The 26,185-nt window shown below is 43.1% G+C and overlaps 1 protein-coding gene across 8 annotated transcripts in view; it reads right to left on the bottom strand.

The window, feature by feature from the left end:
* Positions 1-10: 10 nt before the first annotated feature.
* The window catches only part of ATXN1 (ataxin 1), a 276,664-nt gene continuing 250,489 nt past the window's right edge, over positions 11-26,185 (bottom strand). For 6 of the 8 annotated variants that reach the window (XM_075125368.1, XM_048839910.2, XM_048839906.2 and 3 more), the window contains 2 exons: positions 23,705-25,745; positions 11-8,605 (listed from right to left, as the gene is read on the bottom strand). In XM_075125368.1, coding sequence (XP_074981469.1) covers positions 8,075-8,605; positions 23,705-25,585 — 2,412 coding nt within the window. In that variant the 5' untranslated portion in view covers positions 25,586-25,745 and the 3' untranslated portion in view covers positions 11-8,074. Of the gene's footprint in view, positions 8,606-20,945; positions 21,687-23,704; positions 25,746-26,185 lie in introns of those variants that run through there. The other 2 variants (XR_007355211.2, XM_075125370.1) reach the window with 2 other exon arrangements.

Genomic DNA, 26,185 nt, shown 5'->3' on the forward strand with positions numbered 1-26,185 from the left:
CAGACACACATTTGCAATTGGCACTGTTATTTTATTAGTACGAGTATACTGAAACAATAAACTTGTACTGGTATACAGACAGTTTCTTTAAAACAACTTTGTTCAAATTTTGAATCAAACATTGTTTTATTATAATAATGAAATAATTTCTACCTAGAAAACCTGCAAGCACCATCAAAGAAAGGGACCATAAAATTCAATAAACAGACGCGAGTGTATCCTACAAATAGACACACCACCATTAGAAAATAGAATATGAATTCTTCCATTTTTTTAATATTTGTTTTAAAAAAGCTAGTGCAAGTACAATATTTTACACTGGAATTACAGAGAGTATGCACGCATATGGAAAAAAGTTCTCCTGTCACAATAAAAGCTCTTAACTATGTCTGTATGCACTTAAAATTTTCTCTTTTCATTAAGGTGCAAAACATTATTCCCTCCCTATTTCTCCTTTGTACTGGCCATGTCAGCTTGATTTCTCCACAACACAAAGCTGCATTATCCCTTTTTCTGAGCCTACATTAGGCACAACACTGGAAGTGTGATTTGCAACAACCCTCTTCAGAAATACTAAGCAATTAAAACCTTAGAGACTATTATTGTGGAATCACTAGACTTACCCACATGAGGACTTTCCTCAAGTGCCAGGACTAGTTGGCCAGTCCAAGCCTGCTGGCTGTCAAAGACTGTGACACTGATACTACAAAATTATTTTCAGTAGCTAATTTGAATGGAAAAAGTTGGAGATTCCCCTTTTTAAGCGCTGCAGAGAGAACAGCGTTCACAAAAAGTTAATATTTTAAAAAAGCCAGACAGAAATACATACATTAGTGAGTTGCAACATTAGCTGACTGTCTGCGAAAAGTTATACCTGCTGCCTTAATAAGATTAGCAACTTTGCTAAGTAGCCAAAGGGCCAGACAGAAGGCATGAATTCAACCACTTGCAGCCACAGTTACAGAGATCCAACAACTACTGACTTCAACTGGAGAGAGGGAGAGAGAGGGAGTGTGTCTCTCTCTAAAGCTAGAATCATCAGGCTCTTTATTTTTAAAGCAAACATCAGGGGCCAGATCTAGCTGGCTGCCGCTGTTTTCACACAACCCAGTAATACAGCTTCAAAGAGTGAGTAAGGATTAATGCAAACAACACTTCCAATGCACGCCTGCAGCATGGTCAAGGGAAAGGGCACAGGAGCTTTGACCACTCAGAATAGAAACAAATGAATGAACAACAAAAAAGTCAACCTTGGATGAAGCCTCCAATTAATTCTCAGTGGAAGACTTGAGTGCTTTCAGATAACGACGAGTAAAACTATAGCAATCTTAGAGACTGTTATTGTATAACTACTTATTGGCTGAATGCACTTCATTCTAATACATTTGTTGGGGCCATTCTTTTGGGTGTCAAGGGGTCATTTTAACGTGGTAATTATTTTTCCCCATGTGACTGTTAGGTATCAGAACTGAAGCTTGCGTTACAGGCTGTCAGGGGAGGGAGAGAAGGGTTCTGAAAGTTAACTGTTTATCCCCGCGGTGCGGTGCGTAGGCTCCCAGCTGTCCAATTTGACCTTTGGCCAAGGAAAGGGCCCTTTCCCTGGAAATTGCTCCAGGATTCTTTCATTTTGGCCTGTGAATAACATGAATCTCTAAATCAAATAAGAAAGAACCTGTCCAAGCTCAGAGCACATCTGGAAAAATTGAAATTCATGTCTTTACCTCCTGTTTAAATGAGGTGGGAGGGTGTGTGTACACAAAAGGCCATGTCTCGTTGGATATTACTCTTATTTACTGGTAAGCGAGGATTCCTTGTTATAAACACTTCTTGTTCAAGTTATAGTCTTTGGGTTGATTGGAACAGGAAGTGCTGAAAATGTAGAACAGCATCCCAGAGGGAGTAAAGAAGTTACAATGGCTTCAGAATCTAAACTACGCAGGGTGCTTAAAGATATATTTTCAGCGCAGGAACAAACAGTGTGAAGCATTCCCCCCTTTCCCCCGCATCAGGATTTATGTGATATGAACAGAAAATTGAGGATAGTTGTTCTTTAAGAGCCTTTTAACTATATAATTCTTCCTGTCCAGAGCCAATACAAATCAGATCATCTAAACGTGACAGTTTCTATATACAAAACACATGTAACTTTCAACCTTTTCTGCTTTTGTATTTAAAAAAAAACTTTTTTTTTTTTTTTTTACAAACAAGGTATGAAACACACTGTTTCAACAGATCCATCTCTTTTTCAAACACTGAATGAATCATTCCAACATTCATTTTTCTTTTGTGCAATTTTTAAAAACATTACCTGTACTCCTCAATGTGAGTGCTTCCAAAAAGTTTTTTTTTGGTAAGCTTCTCAAATTAGGTTTACATCAAAAAAATATTCCCACAAGGTATAGTGCTACAAGAAAAGATCCTATCAGTAAGGTAACACATCTGAAGCGAGGTCGTCTATGTAAAAGAAATTAACTCTGGAGTAGAGGTGTGCAACTTGTTTGGAATTTCCTTATCAACAGAAAACACAACCCTGTCCTTGAAAAGGATATGAAATCAACTGAACATAATAGTTATTTGCTTTTATATTCATATATATATGTGTGTGTGTATGTGTCTGTGTGCACGTTTGTGGGTGGATTCTTTTTTATTTCAGGATTTTGGGGATTGGGGAAAAAAAAGCCATGAAAAGAAAAGCACTGACCACACACTGCTAAAATTCCTTTGCTTTTCATATCAACACTGGGTAAGTCCACAGATTGGACTCTGCTGTTGTCTGGTGCTGTCTCCACTTTCCCGTTTTTGCGTATGCTTCATAATAGAAGTGACAACAGGAGGTCAAATTCTCATCTCAGTTACACGCATGCAAGTCTGGACTAACTCCACTGATGTCAACAGTTACTCCAAACATATCGCTGTTGTAACTAAGATCGAATCTGGCTCTAAATGATCGAGCCACTAATTTCTGTAAACACTTATACCTGTAGTTAACATTCACATGTAAGTCCCCCTGCCTTCAATAGGCCTAATCAGATACTTAAAGTTAAGCATGTGCATAAGTGTTGGCAGAACTGTGGCCTAGTGCCCATGGCATTGCATACTAACAACCCGAGTGAGTGCTAGTGAAATAACACTATTAGTATTTTTAAAATAGCTAAGATTCGTTCTCCCTGAAACATTTTTTTTCATTTTAGTAGTCACATGCATTAACAGAATTTCATCATTTTCTTTAACATTGGCAACATACTTAGGTAAAATTAATCTCTGTGCAACGAGAGAGTCTCATGGTAACCAACAGCTATGGTTCACTTTGAATCTGCTGCTTTGTATTGCAATCTATGTGATATCTACAAAATTAATCCACGAGATGCAGGAAATCCAAACTTGTCTTTGAAATTGTACATCCCTACTCCAGAGCAGTAAAAGTGCTGCTTCTGGTCACATCAGTGTACCACACATACGCCAGCCCCGTCCCTGAGTAAGAGGTGTGAAAGGTTTCTAAATGTTCCTTGCTTTAGGGAAACAAGAGCAGTGATGTCACTTCCTGGTGCTGAGAAAATGACAGAACAACGGTTTAACCAAGTGACGACAGGGTTAAAAAAAACAGAACCTCCCCCCCCAACATACATTAAAAAAAAATCCCCCCCAAACCCCACAACAACAATGTACAAAATCATTAAACAGTTCAAACAAAAATCCAATTTGGGTTTCAACTAAAGGACTTGAGGTAAGTGACATCAAACTCCAAATTCCCCATGATGTGGCCCAGACAAACTGAAACGATGCCTAAGTTAAACACTATAAGGAACAGTCATTATCTAGAGAGAGATAGAGAGAGAGATTGTTTTTTTAGAAATCCCTATAAAGAGGTTCTTGTTTATTTTTTTCTTTTGCCCTGACTAGATTTCTTGGTGATTGTATTCATTTCATTGTAAACTAAACAGGTCTGGTAAAAAAAAAAACAACTAACGACTTGTCAGTTAATATTGCAAAGTGGACACTGTAAAGAGGCCCATGACTAATCCTTTTACACCGAACTCACCTAAATATTTCTCTGCCCATGATTGTTATTTTCACTGTGCACCTCAAGCCACAAGAATTCTAGCCACATCTACACTTAAAAATCAGATCGACCTAGCAATGTTGCTCAGGGCTGTGAAAAATTTTCATACCCTGAGCACCACAGTTAGGTCCACCTAATCCCCAGCGTAGATGTGGCTAGAATTCTTCCACTGACCTAGCCCTACATCACAGAGAAGTGGATTCACTACGCTGACGGAAAGCCCCTTCCGTCTATGTAGGAAGTGTGTACACTACTGTGTGTGGCAGAGCTGTAGCTATTCTGCTGGAGAGCATACATACCCTTACTCCTTTGAGCTATCAATGGGGTAACTCGCCCCACTGGATTAAGGATTTACTCATGTGAATAAGGGGTCATGGCCCTGCCAAACTCCAGATGCCACCAGGCAAACCAGATTCAGCCAACTGAAAGTAGTCACTTCTTTCTGTCCATTTAGGGGTGAAATTCCCTCCTGTACAGAGAGCCAATACCAAGTTAATGCACCAGTTAGTGACATAAGTGGTGTATAGGCTTTGTGCTGGCTTTTTGCACAGGGGTGAATTTCACCCACATTGTACATCACGCAGATGGTAACATTCATATACAAGAGCATGTAAAGTATACGTATATTTTATATATATAAAGTAACAGTTACAGGCATAGTTTGAAGAGAAAATGACACTGACAGTGCTGTAGAAGGCTGCTTTCACTCATGTAAGAGACGATGTTATTTACTCATGACTGAACTGTTTGTGATTTACAGGTCCCTCACATTCTCAAAATTCTTATCCCCCCTTTAAAAATCTTTTTGTGTGTGTGGGGGGAACACCCACTAAGCCTTGTTCTGGATCTTCTTTTTTATATTGCAGAGGCCAGGGTCTTACATTTGAAAGGATATGGACCATCCAGGGCCATCGATCCACGTGTGCCACACTTGTTAACTACATACAGATTCTGTGCCCCCAATCAAGGGAGGTATAAGGCCCTAAACACTTTTTTTTTTGTTTTTTGTTTTTTGGGAGGAGGGGGGTAGAGAAAACAGTGAAAGAAAACAAAAAGGTGAAAGTGGAAGAGGGTGTGAGATCTAGCTACCACCACGTGGGTGGGTCTACATTGGCACATAAAGTATTGCACATCCTAAAAAAGCAAAAGCACAAAAAGGGACAATTGCTTGGAAGGAACCAATTATTTCAGAATTCCTAAATCTGAAATACCAGCACAGAACTAATACATTCCTATTGCTCCAAACTTTTTTTATTTGTTTACCGTTAGTGTTAGTAGAATAGATCCAGTCAGTTTAAGTGTCCCTGCTTCTTTATTAACCAAAAAGATGTGTGTGTGGTTTTATTTTAGATTTTCTGAGTATGTGTATTATGAATATAGTGGTACTAACGTGAACTAAAATCTAATTCTGCCCACATCTTTCTATTCTTCTTACCATCAAAGGTTAAAACGTAACAAAAACAAAACAAACAAAACAACAATAAATTGCAAGTGCCCTGAGCAGAGTATATGGAAGATTAAGCAAGTTCTCTGAGCAGAAAATGTTAAAAAAAAGTACAGCACTAGATAAGCAGTGTGACCGTGAGAATGAACCTGCTCAGCTATTTGGTAGCCTGCTGAGAGGTTAATGAAATTCAAGGAAATTCAAGAAAAGTTTCAAGCTATTTTAAACTTATTTAAATGTTTTTGGTGCACCGCAGAAAATGGTATAAAACCAGTTAGTTCTGGTGTGAGCTAAATTTCAAGTAATGAACAGAAGAACCAAAAAGCTGGGGGGGGGGTTCAGATTTTTTTGTAAATAAAGGAGCTGGAAATACTGTATTTTAGGAGAGGGAAAATGAGATTTTTAAGGAATTTGTTCATTTTAGATACTGTATCTCTAATTAAGAACTTTTATAGCCTACTTCTCCCTATTAGTACAGCTTCTTCAAAAGTACTTGAAGGATGCAAACTCAATTACAAACCAAAAGTAATAGTAATATAAAGGCTTAATCCAAAACCCACTGAAACCAATGGGATTGAATGCAATGGGCTTCAGCTCAGACCTGAAGTGCTTAGTATTTGCACCTCCTGTAGAAAGATGTGCGCCTAAGATGCACAGCACCTCTAAGGATCCGGCCCTACCTTTGTTTCAGATTACTGGGAACAAAAAAGACTTAACTGTCTGAAACCCCCATTCCCTCTCACTGTTTTGTACCAAACTCTGAAATCTAGATTGTATTTCAACTGGAAAATGTCATTAAAACAACAAATAATAATAATAATAAAATAATAACGGTTGTTGTTTTTTTTATAAAATCCTGCTTATGTGTGGAGATGTCTTTTCTGGAAAACTCTCTCAATGTATCTGAAGAAAAATTCTCCGAGTTGTCCTGCTAGGACCTGGTTCTGTGCGACAGATATGGCAGAAAGACCAAAAATGAACTTTAAAGGAACGTAACTCTATAAAATGGCATAGAGCTTAGGCAGGTTAGTAAATAATTGCTACATTTGTTTATGCTCTCTCAGTCCCCCTCCCTTCCCCACAACATTATTAGGTAAAAACTGCAGGAATACCACACAAATGATAAACTCAAGATGTGCAAATTGCAAGATTCTTTAAAGTCCATCTTTTTCAAAAACACTGGACAATAATGATTTTTTTCCTCTTTCCTTTTTCCTCTCTCTTATTCTTTTATTATCTGTCAGCTCGCATATGCCTTTAACTCTTTCTCAAGCATTAAAGTTTTAAAAGTGCCTCCTATTAAGTAGTCCTTTGTGGACAATGACTGTCACATACTAGTTCAATAATTCACATTCATCCCTTTGAAACCACATTAAAATTTCCAACATCTTGCTTGTGAGAAAACTCTACATAGTCATATGTAGTTAACAGTGTTGAATAGATTCTTTTTTCCCCCTCAAACAGATTAAAGTGAGATACAGTACTTATTGAGTGTTAGACCAGGATGCTCGACAAGAAAGCGTGAACAGCATTTTAAGTGCTTAAAGACATTCTATGTTCATCTTCAACGTCCGATTCCTTGTGTCACACTGAATTTTGAAAAAAGTGGCACCAGTTGTCCATCGTCATGAACTAAAAACAGTACTAGAGTTAAAGACAAAGATTTGCAACCTAAATGCAAACAATTTATGTCTGCGCTCTCAAAGGGGCAGTACGTGTCTACCTTGTGGAAGCAAACGTTAATGGCATAACCTGATCAGTTTATCTAACACTGCACAGAACCAGGAGTTTCCCCTTAGCTAGGGGACCCAACAAACTTTAGGCTTCCCTCGCCCTGGCTATGTCATTAAGAAAAACAAGCAGTGTAACAATGCAAGCATAGGACCTTACTGAATGTTACACTCTGGCAATGGAACTGCACTAGCAAGCTGAAAAGAAACATCTGCGTGGCAGTCACTTTATGAATAAAATTCAGTGCAGTCGGACCCCATGGGGGAAAATATATATACTGTAGAGCCTTGACTAAGAGTTGGTTTGATTGTGAAATGTGTCAAAGACTGTCTGATCCTTTTTCAATAATGTGTGTGTGTGTATGTGTGTGTGTGTTGGGTTCTTAAGAGTTCTCTTGGCACGAGAGAACCTCCTAATGACCCAGCCAGGGAGCTGCAATCCCTCCTTGGGACTGAAACACACACAATGCATGCAGTGCAGTTTATCTCTGCTACAGTTCCCTTCTCGTCACCTCACAGAAAAAAGAACAGCTGGAGTCTGCTCTACACTAGGTGACAGAAAACAGGAGCCATGACAACACATTCATTTCCACTAAGGGTGCGTGAAGCAGATACTGCCCCTTCTGTAGCTCTCAATAAACCTAGTCACTGACAAAACACTTGTGGAAAAACATATGCACCTGTCTCCTGCATAATACCAGCTGCAACTATAACAACAAGGTTATAACATAAACCTAAAATAAGATGATAACATGTAAATACTGGGTTATTTAGTCTACAGTACAGTAATCTGGATAAAAATGACAAGGGATAGCCTAATTTCCTTTTCCCAAACAGCCTTTACTTGCCTACGTTAGATCGACCTTCAATGCAAATTTTAACCTCCTGAGGAATAAAAGAAGGCTTGGGAAGAGTCAAAGGTGGTTCCTCTTCTGATTTCTCTAGTTTCCGTGTTTCAGGGGCCGACCACCTCCTCTTCCTCGTCGCCGTGGGCTTGCTGGGTTCTGTTTTGGTGAGCAAAGGTGCTGCAGGCAATCCTATTTTGTCCAGAAACTTCAGTTCACCATTCTCAGATAACATCTGTACACTTCCCTGATTAATACCATTTTCCTGCTCCACATACCTGTGTCTACTTCCAGCTAGACTGTCATTCTTTGAGTGCTTCAGCAAGATACTAGCTGAATCCATGGGCTGGCCCTTTTTAATAGAGCCATTCTTCAGATTCTTGAGAGTAAGCGATATGCAGACATCCCCAACTGAGAGTTTGGAACATGGCAAATCAAAGAGCTGGCTGGTTCTCTCAGGGCAGCAGGATGACCAGCCTTGTCCAAATACAAAAAAAGGGTATTCGACCAAGACTTCAACGCTGACCTGTAGAAAGAGAAGAAAACGAGAGAGAGAGGGAGAGAGAGAGAGAGAACATGAATCTGAAAACACTGATTCACTACAGTACGTGCTCAGCACACACACAGTTACGGTCAGCTCTTTAGTTTTAGCTGGAGAGACTGATAAATACGTGCACTGTAAAAGCTTATTCGGTATCCATAATGTCACTACACTGGACATTACACTTAATGTTTGTCCTTGTTAAAATGGCATTAACAAACCCTCTGAGACTGGCCAATCCTCAGCACAAAACCACAACGTTTGAGCCTTATCTTTATCATCTGCTCAATGACGTGCAATGAAGCCTGAGCAAAAACAGTTCGGATACCATTTATTAATCCTTTATTCGCTGTGCGTTTATTTTATATAGCCGGCCATTCACATTTCCCTTAACCCTTAGAAAGTGCGGTTACTCACCCTGTGCACTAACTGGAGCTCTTCAAGATGTGTGTCCCTGTGGGTGCTCCACTTTAGGTGTACCTGCGCCTCTGATCGAAGCATTCTGGTAGTAATGCCAGTTCTGCCAGGGCATGTGCCCTACACATCCTCGTGCCCGGTACCGAGGCTACACAGGGCTGTGTGGGCAAATGCCCTCAGTTCCTTCTCTACTGTAAAGCCACAGAGGCAGCTCCGAAGCAGGGGGAGGAGGGCAGGTAGCAGAGCACCCATCGGGGGACACATCTGAAAGAACTCCAGTTACTGCACAAGGTGAGTAACTTCTTCTTCGAGTAGTGTCCCTGTGGGTACCCCACTTTAGGTGACTCCCGAGCAGTAACTCTTTAAGGAGATGGGAATTTTGGACCAGACAATGCAGTTCTTTCTTCAGTGATGGACCCTGCTCTGCACAGGGGAGGGAGGAGCGAGGAGCAGGGTCCATCACTGAAGAAAGAACTGCACTGCCGAATACCGCACCTGATCTTGCACTGTGAATTAGAGCACAATGGTCGGAAAACGTGTGCACAGAGGCCCATGTTGCAGCCCTGCAGATTTCAGCAACTGGAACATCTTTGAGTAGAGCTACTGATGTAGACTGTGATCTAGTCGAGCATGCAGTCACTTTTGTGGGAGGTGTAACCTCAGCAGAGCCACAGCAGGCAATAATCTGTTTAGAAAGTCTTTGAGTGTGGCCAGGCACACCCTTAGAGCTATCTGCAACAGAAAAAAAAAAGTCTTGGGGTCTTCCTGAAGGGCCTAGTCCTGTCCAAGAAAAAAAGCTAACACCTGCTTAACATCTAGTGTAGGAAAAGCAAACGGACGTGGTTTAGGGAAAAAATTAAAGGTGACTAGTTTGGTTGATATGAAATTGAGAGGAAACCTTAAGTAAGAACTTTGGATGAGGTCATAAAAATACCTTCTCCTTGGGGAACAAGGGAAAGTCTGCCATTAGAGCCCGTATCTCCCTAACCCTTCAAGAAGAAATGATGGTCACCAAGAAGGCAGTCCTCATAGACTGATGTAGCAGCAAGCACATAGCAAATGGCTCAAGGCAGGGCCATCCTTAGGCATATGCAGAATACGCAGCTGCGTAGGGCACCACAAAATGTGGGGCACCAAATTGCCCCAAATTTCACGGCGTCCTAAGCAGCTGCATGCTTCGTATGCAGTAGCGTGGGGGGCCAGCCCCATCCCCCAGCTGGCCTCCCTGTGCATTCCTACAGGGGTATGGGGCCTGGGACAACTCCCTCTGCCCCACCTCTTCCCGCCCTCACTTTCCACCCCTTCTCCGAAGCCCCCCCAGTGACGGATATAGCCCAGGGGATTGGCGGGGGGGGGTGGGTTTTGCATCGGCAGCAGGGGTCAGGCCTATCCCCGCACTCACGCGTGGTGGCAGGAAGCAGAGCAACCCAGCCCCAGCCCGCTCCACTCCGCTGGCTCCACACCACCAGTGTGTGTGTGCGCGCGGGGGTGGGGGGGTGGACCCCTTCCCCCGAGCAACATGGCGGGGGCAGGAGGAGCGGAGCGGGCTGGGGCCGGGTCGTTCTGCTTCCTGCTGCGGTCACCAGGCCCCCCCACTAATCCCCTGGGGCCGCTCTGGGCCTGTAGGGTACATAAACAGTCCTGAGCCACCCCTGGAGACATTGAAGATGCAACCTGGTATTTTGTGTCAAAAAAACACAAGCTGCCATGTGTCCCAATAGTTGCAAACATGTCCTTGCTGGAACTTGAGAGCTGAGCTACACTCTTTGTAGAAGAGTCTTTAGAGCAGAGAACCAGCTGAGAGGGAGATAAGCTCTGCGTATTATCAAATCTAGAAGCGCTCTATAAAGAGAATTTCTTTTGTAGAGGTAAAGATGGATTTCTCTAGTTTTATCGGCAGGCCTAGACTTCGGAACAGTGAAGTTGTTCAAACTGCCAACCATATCTCCCTTGAGGAGCCAATTGTTGAGGTAGGGAAAGAAAGCTAATCCTAGACAACAGAGGTAGGCAGCTACGACCTCCATGACTCTAAAACACCCTTGCGGTGGATAACTGGCTGAAGAGTAGGACCCAGTACTGGTGGTAATTGTGATTGAGAGTGAAACGAAGAAATCTTTTGTTAGAAGGCTGAATCACTATGTGGAAGTATGCATCTTTGAGGGAGGGAATTATAGCTGCTAGGGACACCATCTTGAATTGCCTGAGACCTAGTCTCAGCCTCCAATCCTCATTTTTCTTGGGTATCAGAAAATATCTTGAATAGTACTCTTTTCCCCTGTGTTGAAGTGGGACTGGCTTTATGGCTCCCAGACTTAGAAGAAGTGATGAGATCTCGTTTGTCAGCAATTGGTCATGAGAGGGGTCCCTAAAGAGGAATGGAGAAGGAGGTTGGAAGGGCAGAGTGGATGTAAATTGGATAGTATAACCCCAAGTAATGACCTCCAATGCACATCTGTCTGATGTTATAGCCTCCCATGCTTAACGAAATAGAGAGAGGTGTGTCCAAATTGAGGAAGGAAGGTTCTGTTGTGCAGCTGATTAAACCTGGCCATTGGGTGGTCTGGACTTGACCAAATCATCAAAACTGATGTTTGGACGATGTTGAAGACTGAGATGAAGCAGCTGAGATAGTGATAGGGTTTTTTTTAAAAAAACCTCAACCTCTTAGCCTGTGGTCCTGGTGGCCTAGGGAAGGCAGAAAATTGAGCAGGATGGGATCTCTGTGTCAACTGACACCTGCTAAACATCCTTCTATTTTCAGGTGTGTATATCCCTAAAGACCTATGTGTTGCTCTCGAGTTCTTTAGGGTATAAAACCTGTCATCTGTGAAGTCTGTGAAAAGCTTCTGGCCATCAAAAGGTAAATCTTCCAGAATCAATTGTACCCAGACAACTGAAACCAGGAAGCTCTTCTCACCACTACTGCAGCAGAAATAGACCTGCCTGCAGCGTCCACCACAAAGAGTGAAGCTTGCAGTGCAGTTTTTGCCAAAAGTTGACCTTCCTTTATTATGGCGCTGAACTGTTCTCAATGTTCCTGTGGTAAATGATCAATAGAAGCATTAAATGTCTCGTAGTTCTGGTAGTCAGATTCTGACGTCAACTCTTGGTGGTTAGCTATCCTGAAGTGTTGCTGACAAATAACTCTTTGAGCAAACAGGTCCAGACACTTCTATTCCTTATTATAAGGGGTGGCTTTTGGGGTATGCTGCCTGCCCCCTCCTTTGACTGCGTCCATGACAGGAGTTTGGCGCTGGATGAGAAAATAAAAGATCAGAATCCCTGGACAGGATATAGGTGGGTTTTTTTTGAATCAGCCCTCTTGCATGTAAAGAGAGCCACTGCTGGAGTTTGCCAAATGGACTTGGCTGGCTCCAGGAGAGTTTTGTTAATTGGCAGTGTCACATGTGCTGAGCTAGAGGTGTGCAATGCATCCAGGAGCTTGTGACGGGAAACCTGGATGTCTTCCAGGGGAATTTGCAGGGCTTCATCAGGTCCTGGAGTTACCTAAAGTCATCAGCTAATGATGGCACTGGTGTGATGACTGCCTCATCCAGTGATGACGAGATCTTTGTGAGGGGGATAACCTTCCTATCTGCCCTTGCCTCTTGCTCCTCAAAGGTTTCCTCCAGCTCAGAATGGGGAGGAGGAGCGGATGGTAGCAGAGAATGAGGTCTTCTGTGTTCCCTGTGGGACTGAGTTGAAGTCTTTCAAAATTGCTGGCAGTACATTGCCCATGGATCCCAGTTAGGCCAATGAGGGAGACCATAGCCATGGGGGGAGGAATCCAACGCTGGTCATCCCAAGGGTTGGAAGGCAAGGGTCTGGTGTCCTGCCTCTGCTGTTGCATATGCAACTGGGAATAACATCTCCTGGAATAAATTGCAGATCTTCCACGTATTGCATCAGAGGTGACAATCCCTCCTCATGGACAGTTGAAAGTGGAGAAGCAGGTCTCCCAGAAACATAAGCAGTCAGTGATCCATGCAGCCTTGACACTGAGAGACGTCCAGAGTTTGCAAGGAGTGGAGACTCAAGCTCATTCGGTACCATAAGGTCTTTTTGGGTACTAAAAATCCTGTGGTACCAGAAGCACAACAGAACTCAGTACTGGCACCAATGGTGTTGCAGAGGCTGTTGTGCGAGGCACGGACATCGGTGCCAACGAGACTGGGGATTCCATTGAAGCTGGTCTCTTCGTAGTAGCAGTCTTTCATACCAAACCCTTTACCGCTTGGCACTTAGGTGAAAGCTAAACATGCTTCATGGTACCCGAAGTACTCGGAGCCACACTAGCACTCATCTCAGGGCCTGAGGTCTTATGTTTTGCTTGGCTTATCTCCTTTCTTAAGCTTGGAGAGGGATGCTCTTGGTATCGGTGGTATGAACATAAGAACGGCCATACTGGGTCAGACCAAAGCCATGCAGCCCGGTGTCCTGTCTACCTACAGTGGCCAATGCCAGGTGCCCCAGAGGGAGTGAACCTAAAGGTAATGATCAAGTGATCTCTCTCCTGCCATCCATCTCCACTCTCTGACAAACAGAGGCTAGGGACACCATTCCTTGCCCATCCTGGCTAATAGCCATTAATGGACTTAACCTCCATGAATTTATCCAGTTCTCTTTTAAACCCTGTTGTAGTCCTAGCCTTCACAACCTCCTCAGGCAAGGAGTTCCACAGGTTGACTGTGCGCTGAGTGAAGAACTTCCTTTTATCTGTTTTAAACCTGCTGCCCATTAATTTCATTTGGTGGCCCCTAGCTCTCATATTATAGGAACAAGTAAATAATTTTTCCTTATTCACTTTCTCCACACCGCTTACGATTTTATATACCTCTATCATATCCCCCCTTAGTCTCCTCTTTTCCAACCTGAAAAGTCCTACCCTCTTTAATCTCTCCTCATATGGAACCCGTTCCAAACTCCTAATCATTTTAGTTGCCCTTTTCTGAACCTATTCTAATGCCAGTATATCTTTTTTGAGATGAGAGGACTACATCTGTACACGCTATTCAAGATGTGGGCGTACCATGGATTTATATAAGGGCAATAATGGTTATCGGTACCTCAGTCAAGCACAGTGTTGGAGACAGGGGTTTTAGTGCTGTCTTCCCCCTGGAAGTTCTTGGTGACTGTGATCTCGATGATGATGAGACAGACATGGAGGGTCCCTGTACAGGGAAGTTCTCTGTACCTGGGTCCAAAGCCTGCTCCATCATTAATAATCTATAATTAATTTCCCTGGATCTTACTTTAAAAGAAGAGCAGATTTTATACTTGTTGGGAACGGCAGAGTCTCCCAAGCAACAAATGGAGTGAGAGTGCCTGTTACTAGCAGGGATTACTTCTCGACAAGAGAGGCACCGTTTAAATCCCGGGTAGCCCAGCATCCCTGACAGAAGAAAAATTGTTCCAACCCCTCAATAGGGGAAAAAGAAAAAAACAAAAATGTATTATTTATTTATTTATGATAAGAAAAGTGGAACAAACGTTCCAACTAAAAGGTACTAAGCCAATTACTACTAAGAGCTAACTACAAAGCGAAAACACTAATAAAAAGAGGGAAACAGGTACAAAGCAAACAGTCACATGCTAGACTACATCTCTAGCCAAAGACACTTGAGAAGGAATGAAGGATAGTTCACCCACCCAGCCCTGTATAGCCTCTGTATGGGGCAGGAGGGTGTGTAGGGCGCATGTGTCAGCAGAACAGACACTGCTACCAAAAATCTCCAGTCAAAGGTGCAGGAACACACACACACCTGAAGTAGAGCACCAACAGGGGCACTATTCAAAGAACAACTCCGGTATCTTCCTGAATGTCAACCAAATGAATGTTTATAGGAAGACTAGTGTGGCTGGGGCACAGGAGAGAGAGAGAGGGGATGTGGGTTTTATTCCCAGCTCTGCCATTGGCCTGCTGGGTGACCTAGTACAGGTCAGTTAACTGCTCTCTGCCTCAGTTTCTCCATTTGAATAATAAGTATAATGATACTTACCCTCCTTGTACAATGGTTTGAGATTTGCAGACTTACAATCTAACTTATGGCACAATATTGATAACAGCTGTCATGAACTCACATTCCCCTAGTGTGATGCAGAGAGAGAGAGTGGTCTCTCTAAACCCTCCTTCCTTCTCCTCTCACATGTAAACCCTCCCCCAAATCCTGCTTCTCCTGTTCCATTATCTCCAAAAATGCCCTTTGTTCTATTTCAATTGCCCAAACACCAGCACATTGCTAAGCATATTGTTCCACTTCTCTGGCCTCCCCTTCTCTCCTCACTAGTCTATCCAAAATGCCACTGCCACATTCATCTTCTCTTCCCACCTCTCCTCTCCCTTCTTGAAACTCACAATTGTCTTTCAGTCTTCCACATGCAGCTCAAGCTTCTCCTCAATACCCCGAGAAAACCTGCTATAATACAGAAATACAACCCCCTCCGACTGTACACCCAGAGTTGTTACCTACCATCCCACACTGGAACCCATACAGGGTATCATTAAACAGCTAAACCTATACTCATTGGGGACCCCATCCTGAAAGAAATTTTTCCTGAACCCCCCATTCTGGCCTCCAAACAACCTCCCAGTCTCTCCAAGCTCATTATCAGAAGCAAGCTCCCCACAGACCAGGACACACCAACTCAAAGCGGCACCAGACCCTGCGAGCACAACAAATGCAAAACTTGCAGACATATCACCACTGCTACAGTAATCAATACCCCCCACAACACACCTTTCAAAATCCATGGGTCCTACACATGCCTATCACAACATGTGGTGTACCTCGTCCAGTGCACTAAATGCTCCAACAACAATTATGTGGGGGAAACCAGACAATCACTCCGCTCAGGAAAATGATAAAAGGCAAAAACACCCTATCACCCGTGGGTGAACACTTTCTGCAAAGCAATCACTATCTCAGTTCTCATCCTCAATGGAAATCTGCACAGCACTTTCAAAAGACGAGCCTGGGACCTTAAATTCATTAACTTTGCTAGACACTAAAAATCATGGACTGAACAGACACACTGGATTTATGGCTTATTACAACAATATATATAACCCACTAACAACCACCCTTCTTCATTTCCCCCCTATGACTGGAGGGGTGTTAACAGGCCATTTCACCTTCAGTGGTCCCTTGAAACATGTGCTGACTACCTATGCTAAACAATCCATTCCACCTTGTATTTAGCTTTGACACTCTGAGTATGTTTCCCAGCCCTGAAGAGCTCTGTGTAGCTCGAAAGCTTGTCTTTTTCACCAATGGAAGTTGGTCCAATAAAGGATATTACCTCACCCACCTCATTTCTCTAATATCTTGGGACCAGCACAGCTACAATGCCAATGCATACAAAGACTTGTGACATTTCACAATGCTGTTTGGTAGTGGGGGAAGATAGCCAGGATCCTTTCAGTTCTCCCAAATACTTCTCTTCCACCCCAGTGGCATTGTCTTGCCGAGTAGGGCTGGAAGCAGCTCCCTCTGGAGCCTCAATTCCACCGCCACTGTTGTGCAGAAAGGATAGCTTGAGAATGACGCAAGGTACTTTCTGCTCTCTTGGAACCCACTGTGCAGCCCTCCCAGCCCAATGAACCAAGGAGCCCCATTACATTTTGCTTAGATTTACGTTTCGCATACTAGGGTTTACACTGTAAATCCCTAATACGCAAAAGCAGACAGCTGCAGATTATGACTCTGTTGATTATGCCTAAATGAACTTCTTAGAACATCTATAAATATATACTATATACTTGTATGATTAGGCCAACGATTAGCATTTTAGAATTTCCCTAGGCACAGTATCTTCCTAACAGAGTAAGATGTATATAAAGAATTTAAAAAGATGCAGGTTACCGGCACTAGGCATGTGTTTCTTTTTTTAAAACAGTGCTGAAACATTAAAAGAACAAACGATCTGCTAGGTGCTACTGTAATTCAAATAATACGATGACAGGTCTGACAATACTTTTTAGACCAGTCTGTCAATAAAGAATTACAAACAACAACGAAGATGTTGGTTACACCTACAGTTTATCAATGGATTATGACTTGTGTCATAATGGTCCCTTCTGGCCTTAAACTCTATTAATCAATGAATTATAGATGGTATATACCAACCATTGCTACTTCATAATATAGAAAGTATTCCGGAGCCAAGGTTTTCAATGTTATACACAAGGAACTAAGTAAGTGTCTTGGTTTTCAACAGTGCTGAGGACCCCAGTAGCTTGTGATGACCTGAATGGAAGCTGCTGGTTGTACAGTGCATATCTAGATGTGGATCAACTGTCTGACTTTGAATCTACTAGTCTATTAGTTCTCTTTGATTTTACTACCTCGTCTCTATATCTTTCCTTCTTCTCTTCTGTTTCTGTTGGTCTTCTTTCATTTTCTCTCAAGATGCCCCATGTACTCTCCAAAGGGGTACTTCTTGTTCAGTGAAATGTACATCTGCTCACTGACTCCCATCTTCAGCTGTATGTAAGCAATGCTTGCATTACATGTCTAACTACTTTCTACAGAGTTTAATATGTAAGCATGTACTTAACATGTAATTCATTAAAACCACCCTCCAAAATTGCAGGTGGTGATCTTAAATAACAAAGATGGCAGGATGCTAACCACGGAGGTATTTCTGTGGTTCAGTAATGATGTTCAAACAAACAGGATATAGCTCTGTTAGAGATGGGACACATTTTAGAAAGAAGAAAACTAGGAACTGCCTCTGTTTTAGACAACTGCCTGTAAAAAAAAAAAAAAACCCTGGTTAAAAAGACAGCTGATTTTCATAAGCAATGAAACTTTAAGTCCCTCCCCAAAGTGGGGCTTGAGTGAACATGTCCTGCATTTTTTGCTTGTGCATAAGGTTTTTTTAAAAAAGGTGACTCCATCTGAATCACCTGGCCTTGCTGTATTTTCTTAGGAGAGAAGCGAGACTCTTTTAAAAATCATGTCTCCATATTTCTAGGATTTAAACAATAAAGAAAATAAAATGTACGTCCCTCTTGAAGCACATCTGATGGTGCTGCTGAGATCCTTTATATCCCAGTGTTGTAAAAACCATTTGTGAAAACAGTCAAAACTTTTCAAGAGAGCCGAAGAATAACTTAGAACGTTTCATCTAAATGATTTAATCATTTTAATTCACAGTCTGACTCATTTTTTAGTGGAAGCAATTTCCGTTGTTCAGGAAACACACCCTGGCACTGGAATGCCTGTGATACACACTGTGAACGCCAATTTATATGAAATGTCATCCACATCACTCAGACTGCGGTGGATTTTACATAGCAACGCAGACATGGAAGAACTTTAGGTTTGCGGCTCATTGCTATAGTTCCTTTAACAAACAATGAAGTAGAAACTACCTAGTAAAAGGGCTGCAGCTGTTAATTTGTTGACTGAATGTCTACTTTCTGGTCAAGTTTCTTCCTCTGTTGTGTATTAAAGCCTGACTGAGCCACTGTACTTTGGCCACTTTTAATGGTCCCAAAGATCAGTCCAGCTACAAACATGGAAAATAAAGGCACAAATGCCTTAAGATAATACGTGTCACACCATCATTCTCTGCTTATGCTGCTGTATGAGAGTCCAATCCTGGGAAGGACTGAGCACCCTCATCTTCCATTAAAGTCCATAAGGGTTCAGGGAGCTCAGCATCCCATAAAAGGGTGTAATTCACACAGTTCCAGAGAGGCAGTGGAAGGCTCTCTGCTCTCCGCCAGCCCAGTGCTGGGGCTGTGCAGAGGGGAGTGGTGCCTCTTCACTCTCTCCGTGCTGAGGAAGGGTGTCAGTGCAGAGCTGGTGTGGAGGACAGTAAATGGGAGTGAGCTGAGGAAGCTGATCAAGCTGGGTTAGCCTTACTTGGAGTCCCCCCCTGCACTGTCACTCCTCCTCTCCCCTTGAGGAGGAGGCAGGATATGAAAGGCAGCAGCCTGTGGGAAGAGTGTGGCAGCACCACCCCGAGGGAACTGTGCTGCCATGGGAGAAAGGGTCCAGCTTGCACTGCGAAAGCACTGGGTCTACACACACACACACACACACCTCTGCCCTTTGTGAGTCTCACAAGATGTGTGCAGACTCAAGACATCAGTGTTTCTGGAACATCAAATTCCCTGCCTGACCAAGAAGGGAAAACCCCCACCCCTCCGACCCAGGATAGAACAACTAGGAAAAAAGTCTGTAGGCTGAAAGTCAGAGAGTTTTCTGACCACCGTGGCAAAATCCTACACAGACCGAGTATCCGTCCCTCAGTTTAACTGGTTTGTATGTGGACTACAAATTTGTAATGCTTGACTGCTGTGGACCCAGGATACACAGGCCCTCCTTCTACCGGGCCCTTGTTATCAGTGATGGGTATGGTGGTTTCTGCTCCAACCTTTCTAACATGTGGGCCCTACAATACATTTCTTACCCAGTGACTTCTGGAATCTTAGTGCCACTGGGCTCTCCATACGCAGTCAGAAGAGTGGCATCCTGGAGAGAGAAACAATCCTAGCACAGATAGAGAGCTCTTCACAGATCTGTGATCCCAAACCTGACTAGCACTGGGGAATAACCAATGATTCACAAGGAAAGCAACTTCTGTTTGCCAGTGCCAGACAGGGCCTTGAGTGCTGCCCTTTCAGAAGCTAAGAGAACAGAGTAACAAATTTAAACATACAATATACAGCCTCCCTGTCACTCACAGGAATATACAATTACTGCCACTCAGACCAGAGAACAATGAAGTACCGATCACAGGAGCATATGTCAGAGAGCGCGCTCTATCTGTAGCTGAAAGCATAGTCTAATTCCCTCTTATTTCTGTTGCCGTGTGCCAAGGCTAATTGAAAGTGGAGAGCAAAGCAACAGAAAGAGTGACTGATTTGTGTGCGCAGAAATAGATGGAAAGCTAGATTGGATGAAGCACTTAAAATATACTTAAGGGAACAATGCTACGCTGGCGCAGGGATGGACTTGATGACCTAATAGGGCTTTTCCATCTTGAATGTCTATAATTCTATTAAAAACCAGAGATGGTGAACGATGTGTTCATCATTTTCTTCCTTCTCTTTTTTTGAACTGTACTTTAGTTTCATCAGGAGACAACACTGCAGCACATTGTTCCATAACAATAATCAGGAACCAAAACCCTTTTTAAAAAAGCCAGCACTGTAGAAGAGTTATTTTGCTTCTACTGTGTGTATTGATCTAATGTAAGTACAGGTGAATTACTGTACACCTTCTGTTTCCTTCTAAGGCTGCTCCTTGCAGCAAGGAAAAAGACAGGCTATGATGATGTGTGTGCAGTTACCAGAGTAACATTAAGAATTATAAATGATGTTCCAAATCTTTAGGTCTTTTTTCAGACAAAACTCCCATTTGACACCAGGGTGACAAAGACTGCACAAAACAAAGTAAGGAAGGATCTCCAGGGTTGGTTCAATCAAAATAAATATAGGAAATGATATAATCATAATAGATTAGTGTGGTCAGACGGATTGAGCATGGTATTGGGAACCACAGATGCCAGATTTCTAAGGACAGCTCTTCCACTGAATTCCTGTGTGGCTCTGGGTAAGTTACTTAATCTTTTTTTTCCAGGTTTCCAAATCTACGAAGCAAGGATAAAAATACTTTACTACCTACTCCACAGATATGGTGCGAGGATTAGTTAATTTTTGTACAGACTCTGAAGATGCAAATTCACCATTACTCTAATTAGCTCCCAGAAGTCATCGGGAGGAGTATATTTAAATGACAGCTGATTGTAACAACATTATTTTAAGATTATATTAATACTCCATATTTTAAATTATACTAATATTATAATTAGGCCCCCAGAATACACTGGAGGGCGTATACATATAAATGAGAGCTAATTGTAAAAAAAAAAAATTACAGTCATAATACTTAATTATAATTAGCTCCTATTTAAATATACTCCCCCAATGTATTCTGGGAGTTAATATATATTCTACATATAAGAATATCAGAATGTGGGGCTGTTACTATTCTATATATATGTAGCAAGAATAACTTCTGTCCTCTCAACACAAAACTAAATCCTCTTCATATTGTAAATTTCCTAACAGTAATTGTTGTGTACCTACTAATGAGGTTAAAATGCTTTTAAATATCTAAGTTACACTGTGGATGAGGTCATCAGAGACTTCAGACACACAGATAAAATATCTCTCTAAACAGGCAAATTCAAATCAGAGAATTACTTGCTGCTACACTGGGACATGGCTGATCTGGGAAGAGACCCAAGTTCTGGAATCTACAGGAAACCTAAATTAAACCCACATTTTAATCCTATCTCTACGTGACTCTTTCTGAATTCTGGAAGCATCCCTTGTGGGAAACACAGCTGGTGGAGTATTTTAACTGGGATGTCGTCAGCCGGATTCTTATAGGCTTCTTGAGAAGTTGACGCTTCACTGGATGAGACTGTGTCTTGCAGTTTTGTTTTTATAGCCAGCAACTGAATATGCTTTCTACCAGATGATGGCACTCTATCCTTCTGCAAGGGAACTCTTCCCAGTGTGCAGCACAACAACACATTGGCTACGCTGACATATCTGTGAACAAGACATGACATAAATGCTACCTACTAATTTGTACCTCTTCTGCTGGTGCAGAGACCAGTGGTTTGGCTGGAGAGGGAGAGAAATGAGAGCAAGATGAAAATTGCAGATGGAAAATTACTATCTTTGAAATCTCATTATTCTAAGCAACAATTTATAAACAAATTATAAAAACCGGTTCTGATCATGAAGCCGAAGAAGAGATGTGAGGCTCTAAGCCTACCCTGCAGTGATATCACTGAGGATTTGAAGGCTGTAAACGAAAAGCAATTCTGTGGATCCTCCTATGTCTCTTAAAGTGATACTCTTAATATAAAAACACACATAATAAAAAACCAATATACTCGCCTCCTTATATGGATTACTGAAAATACCAGAAGCCCCAATGCATAAATGGGAACACAACTGCACACCTAATTTGCATGCTCAGTTACCTGAGTGGCGGATCATATATAGGAACCTACTTGTATGCAGGCAGTTTTGGAAGCATAGGCCTTGGATTGTTAAAACCAAAAGAATTTTAGAGCTCTAATTTACTCCTCAACATTGATGTCGTTTGTTTCCCTTCTACAACTCACTCATTTTGGAAAGCAATACTAAACCAGTTAGTTTCTGGTCCATCTCTCTTTGTGATTCTCACGGACCAGCCACCATTGTGCGGCGTCTGGGTTCTGAACACTGCAGAGAAATATTTAAAACCAAATCTAAACCACTTGCACTGAGATTTGTTTTGTTTTTCAAAAAATAACCCAAATACTTCTCTGAACTAAACTGCTATCTAATTGATCTAATCTATTCCCCTGCTCATCACTGCGGAATCTGAGCTACTCGGATACTGGGCAGTATCAAATTAACTAATTATGACCATTGAACTCTGGGGCCGAAAGGCCCTTTGCAAAGTTACAATTTCCTTCTTTACAATGCAAGCCAGTATGACGCAAAGTGAAGAAGTGTGGGTAGCCTAGGTTCTGGGATAATTTTTCTTTTAACATTTCCCTTGAATATACACAGCGTGAGAGCTATGCAGCATTTAAACGACTCATAACCAAAATCTGAATGAAACTCTGTGTAGCGTTTCAGTGCCTTCAATGTGTGAGTGAAAGCATTCCAAGAGAGCTTCAAATTTCAAGCCATGGAAATTCACAGCCTTGTCCCCTCTTTACCCCTCAGAGACAGTTTTTCATTCGAGACTGAACGGTACTGGAGCCTTCTGAAGCAGGAATCAGGCAAAACTAAAAATCAGCTGTCCGAATGAAAAGCATATACTTTTCTGAGGTTTAAACTGAGTAATTTTACATTTTAATACCACTAGGATCATGGCTCAGATTTGATCCTTTCTTTGGGTCCTCTAGTTATAAAGTACAATGCGGCCTGTTCCCAGTACTATCACTGCCTACAGTCCCAGTGCATAGGGCAATGAATTAGACACTCAGAAACCTGGATTCTATTCCTGTGTCTGGCACTGACCTGCTTTGTGACCTTGGGCAAATCCCTTCTGTGCTTCTGCTTCCCCTGCCGTCCTTTGTCTGTCCTGTCTATTTAGATTGTACACTATTCAGACAAGGGACCATTCTTTTACTATGTGCAGTGCAGCTCTGATGTTGGTTGGGACCATCTGGCATTATCCTAATACAAACAAGTAATAGTACTAATGCCTACAGATTTGCAATATGATCTGGGTTGTTGAGCTAACAATTTGAAACAAGTACACAAATGATTCCTTCCCCCAGGCATAGTCAAACCATAAGATGATTCTCCTCTTTCCCCAGCATTACTCTGGTGTAACTCCACTGACTTAAACTGAGTTTAAACTGGTAGTGAGAGGAGAATCAGGTCCCGTAGTTTCCCAAAACAAGATCTACCATTGCATAAAATGGGCCTGATTTATTCCTGGTATAACTCCACTGGCACCATACAAGGGGTGACTTTGGGCCATGAGATCTAACGTGGCGTGCGCTGTTAGGTGTGTGCCAGATGAAGAATTAAGAACAAAACTCCCTCTTGCAAGGCGCCATAAGGTAAGTTGTTTCCAGGAAGATAAAATTGGTATCTTTCCACCTATGCCCACAATTTGCAATGCTCGTTACCTGTGCTCGATGCTCTCCAACTGCAAACTGTATCACAGCAATGCCTGGGTTATGGCTGTCTTCAATCCTCTCCACTGTGCTGGAGTCTATTTTCAGGTCATTGCTAATTTCTGCACTCTGTATAAAGTCTTCTGTTTTTAAGTCCTCTACTTTCTTCAGCTCCCCATTGGCCAACTGAATGATTGACCCTTTCATGAAGTAAGGAGGCAGCGTAGGAGGAGCTGCCGTTGGAGAAGCTACGGACTGCACCACCGGGAGGTGGATCTGGGCCTGCACCACGGCTGCCTGGTAGGCTGGCTGGGTTGCTAGCGCCTCAGCACTGAAATTCTCACTCTTAGGAATGGCGGTAGTGACAAATGCATGAGGCACTGCTGCAAACTGGGGAGATGAAGTGACTATAGCAGGTGCTACTCCTGATGATTCAACGTCTGCATTGCCAACTGGTATAAGCAGTGGCTGGGTGCCAGGGATCACCAGGTGCTGTGGCAGGTTTCCAGGGTAACCAATCGCTTGCTGCTGACTGCTCAGATAACCGATTACCGGCGGCTGGGTCCCGGCATAGAAGGCTGTCGCAGGCAGCCCGACAGGGAGTTGCTCTGAGGCGTTGTGGGTGGTCTGAATGACAGTGTGGGGGGACAGCGTGGCGACCGCTTTCACCCCCTCATGGCCCATAGTCTGTTGCGGAGATAAAGCATAGGACCTGTGGGCTGGCTTTCCTAAATGCAGATTTCCCTTGTCGTTGAGGACTGAGGGAGGAGTTTCTCTGTTGGTGGCCTGCTGTATCTCCATCTCCGTAATAGGTGTGCTGCTGTTTGGTACAACCATAACAGAGGCCCGGATGCCTGAGGAATCCCGTGCACTGTACTCGGCAGGACTCGAGTGCACCACGACATGTCTGGTCTCATAATGATGAGGAGCTGGTTTATTGCCTGCTTTGACTAGACTCACATCTCCAGAGGGCGAGAGGCCATACCTCCTGCTTTTCTCGATCTCTCCATTCAGTATTTCCTTCGCCTGCATTGCCTGCAGCCTGCTGCTCTCAGCTTTCTTGGTAGGATCCCTCGTGATGAAGTGGCCCCCAGAGTCCGAGTATTGCACCACCACTTGGGAGGAGGGGCCGAGGGTGAGGGTGTGTGGAATCGCCGTTTGGTGGGGATGCAAATGGACTGGGATGGTTGGAGGAGACACATTTCTGACTGTGCTCTGGGGAGAACTGGAAATGTGGACATACTGGTTTTGCTGGGTCGGTGGAGGAGACCCTGCTGCAATCAATCCAGGTGTCCTGACTAGATGCTGCTCAACTTTGTGCCCCTGCTGACTTAAGCTACTCATGCTGGCCAGGAAAGTGGAATAAGCCTCCAGCTGGGAACGCTGGGATGGAGTGGTTGCAACAGCAGAGGCAGAGGCTGCCGCACAAGTTGCGGAACTGGCTGTCGGGGAAATCAACTGGGAGGGGATGAATCCGGCGTATGGTCCACTGTACGGGGGCCCAACGAACTGGAAAGTGTGCTGCAGGTGCGTGTACTGCACCGGGGATACAGGCGTCCCTGACTGTGAGAGTGCGGGCGAGTACACTGTGGGAAGTGTTGTTGAGACTGGAACGGACCTGGGAGCACTCGGCGGGGAATAGTCCATTCCTGTAGACGGTGCTTTGTGTAAACCCTGCTGTAAACCAATCTCCACTGAACTCCCTCCAGGCCTGTGCCTTCCCCCCATGCTGCTCTGGCTGCTGGGTGTACTGGTGAGCCATGTTAAGTTGTCTGTGCGGTGGTTTTCGTTTGACAGAATCACTGGCTTCACCTCGGACGGCAGGCTGGTGGTGGGGATTTCTCGCTTTTTGGGCGGCAGGCATTCGTTGCTCCTCTCTTGGTTGGATTTCATCTTTCGCCGTCCCCCCTCCACTGTTCTTGCTTCACTGTCTGGCTGGTTCTGATTTCAGTCTGATAAATGGAAAGTCACATTTGATTTCTGAAGGGGATCCAGTGACTTCATGAGGAATCATCTCCCTGTGAGCACAATGCTCCAACAGCTGCTCTGGATTCTGGAACGAGAAAGAGGGGGAAAAGGGAAACCAAAATATTAGCACTGGAGAAAAAAAAAACTCTCTACAAAATTAAGACCAGACCTTTAGTGCTGCATGCACTCCAAGGATTCATTTATTGCTATACTGTAAAAGCAGCTAAACACTGGACATATCAGTTAACACATCATGAAAAATATTAAGACATTAGACAAATCAAAACTCAAAGTACATAATTTTCAGTAGTTAACAGTGATAACTTATTTTGTAACACCTGGAGGTGCCTTCTTTCTTCCTGTGTGAAAACGGCTTGTGTTTTCAAAATATGTATTTCATTCTCCTTCTCTCTCACCCTCCAACCCCCACAAATGATTGTATGATCCACCATAGTGTGTTTTACAGCATGGGATCACTGCATTATCTCGCACTACATGACAGGGAGATCTGAAGAACACACATGG

Source organism: Caretta caretta, chromosome 2 (assembly GCF_965140235.1).
Source record: "Caretta caretta isolate rCarCar2 chromosome 2, rCarCar1.hap1, whole genome shotgun sequence".
Taxonomy (NCBI): domain Eukaryota; kingdom Metazoa; phylum Chordata; order Testudines; family Cheloniidae; genus Caretta; species Caretta caretta.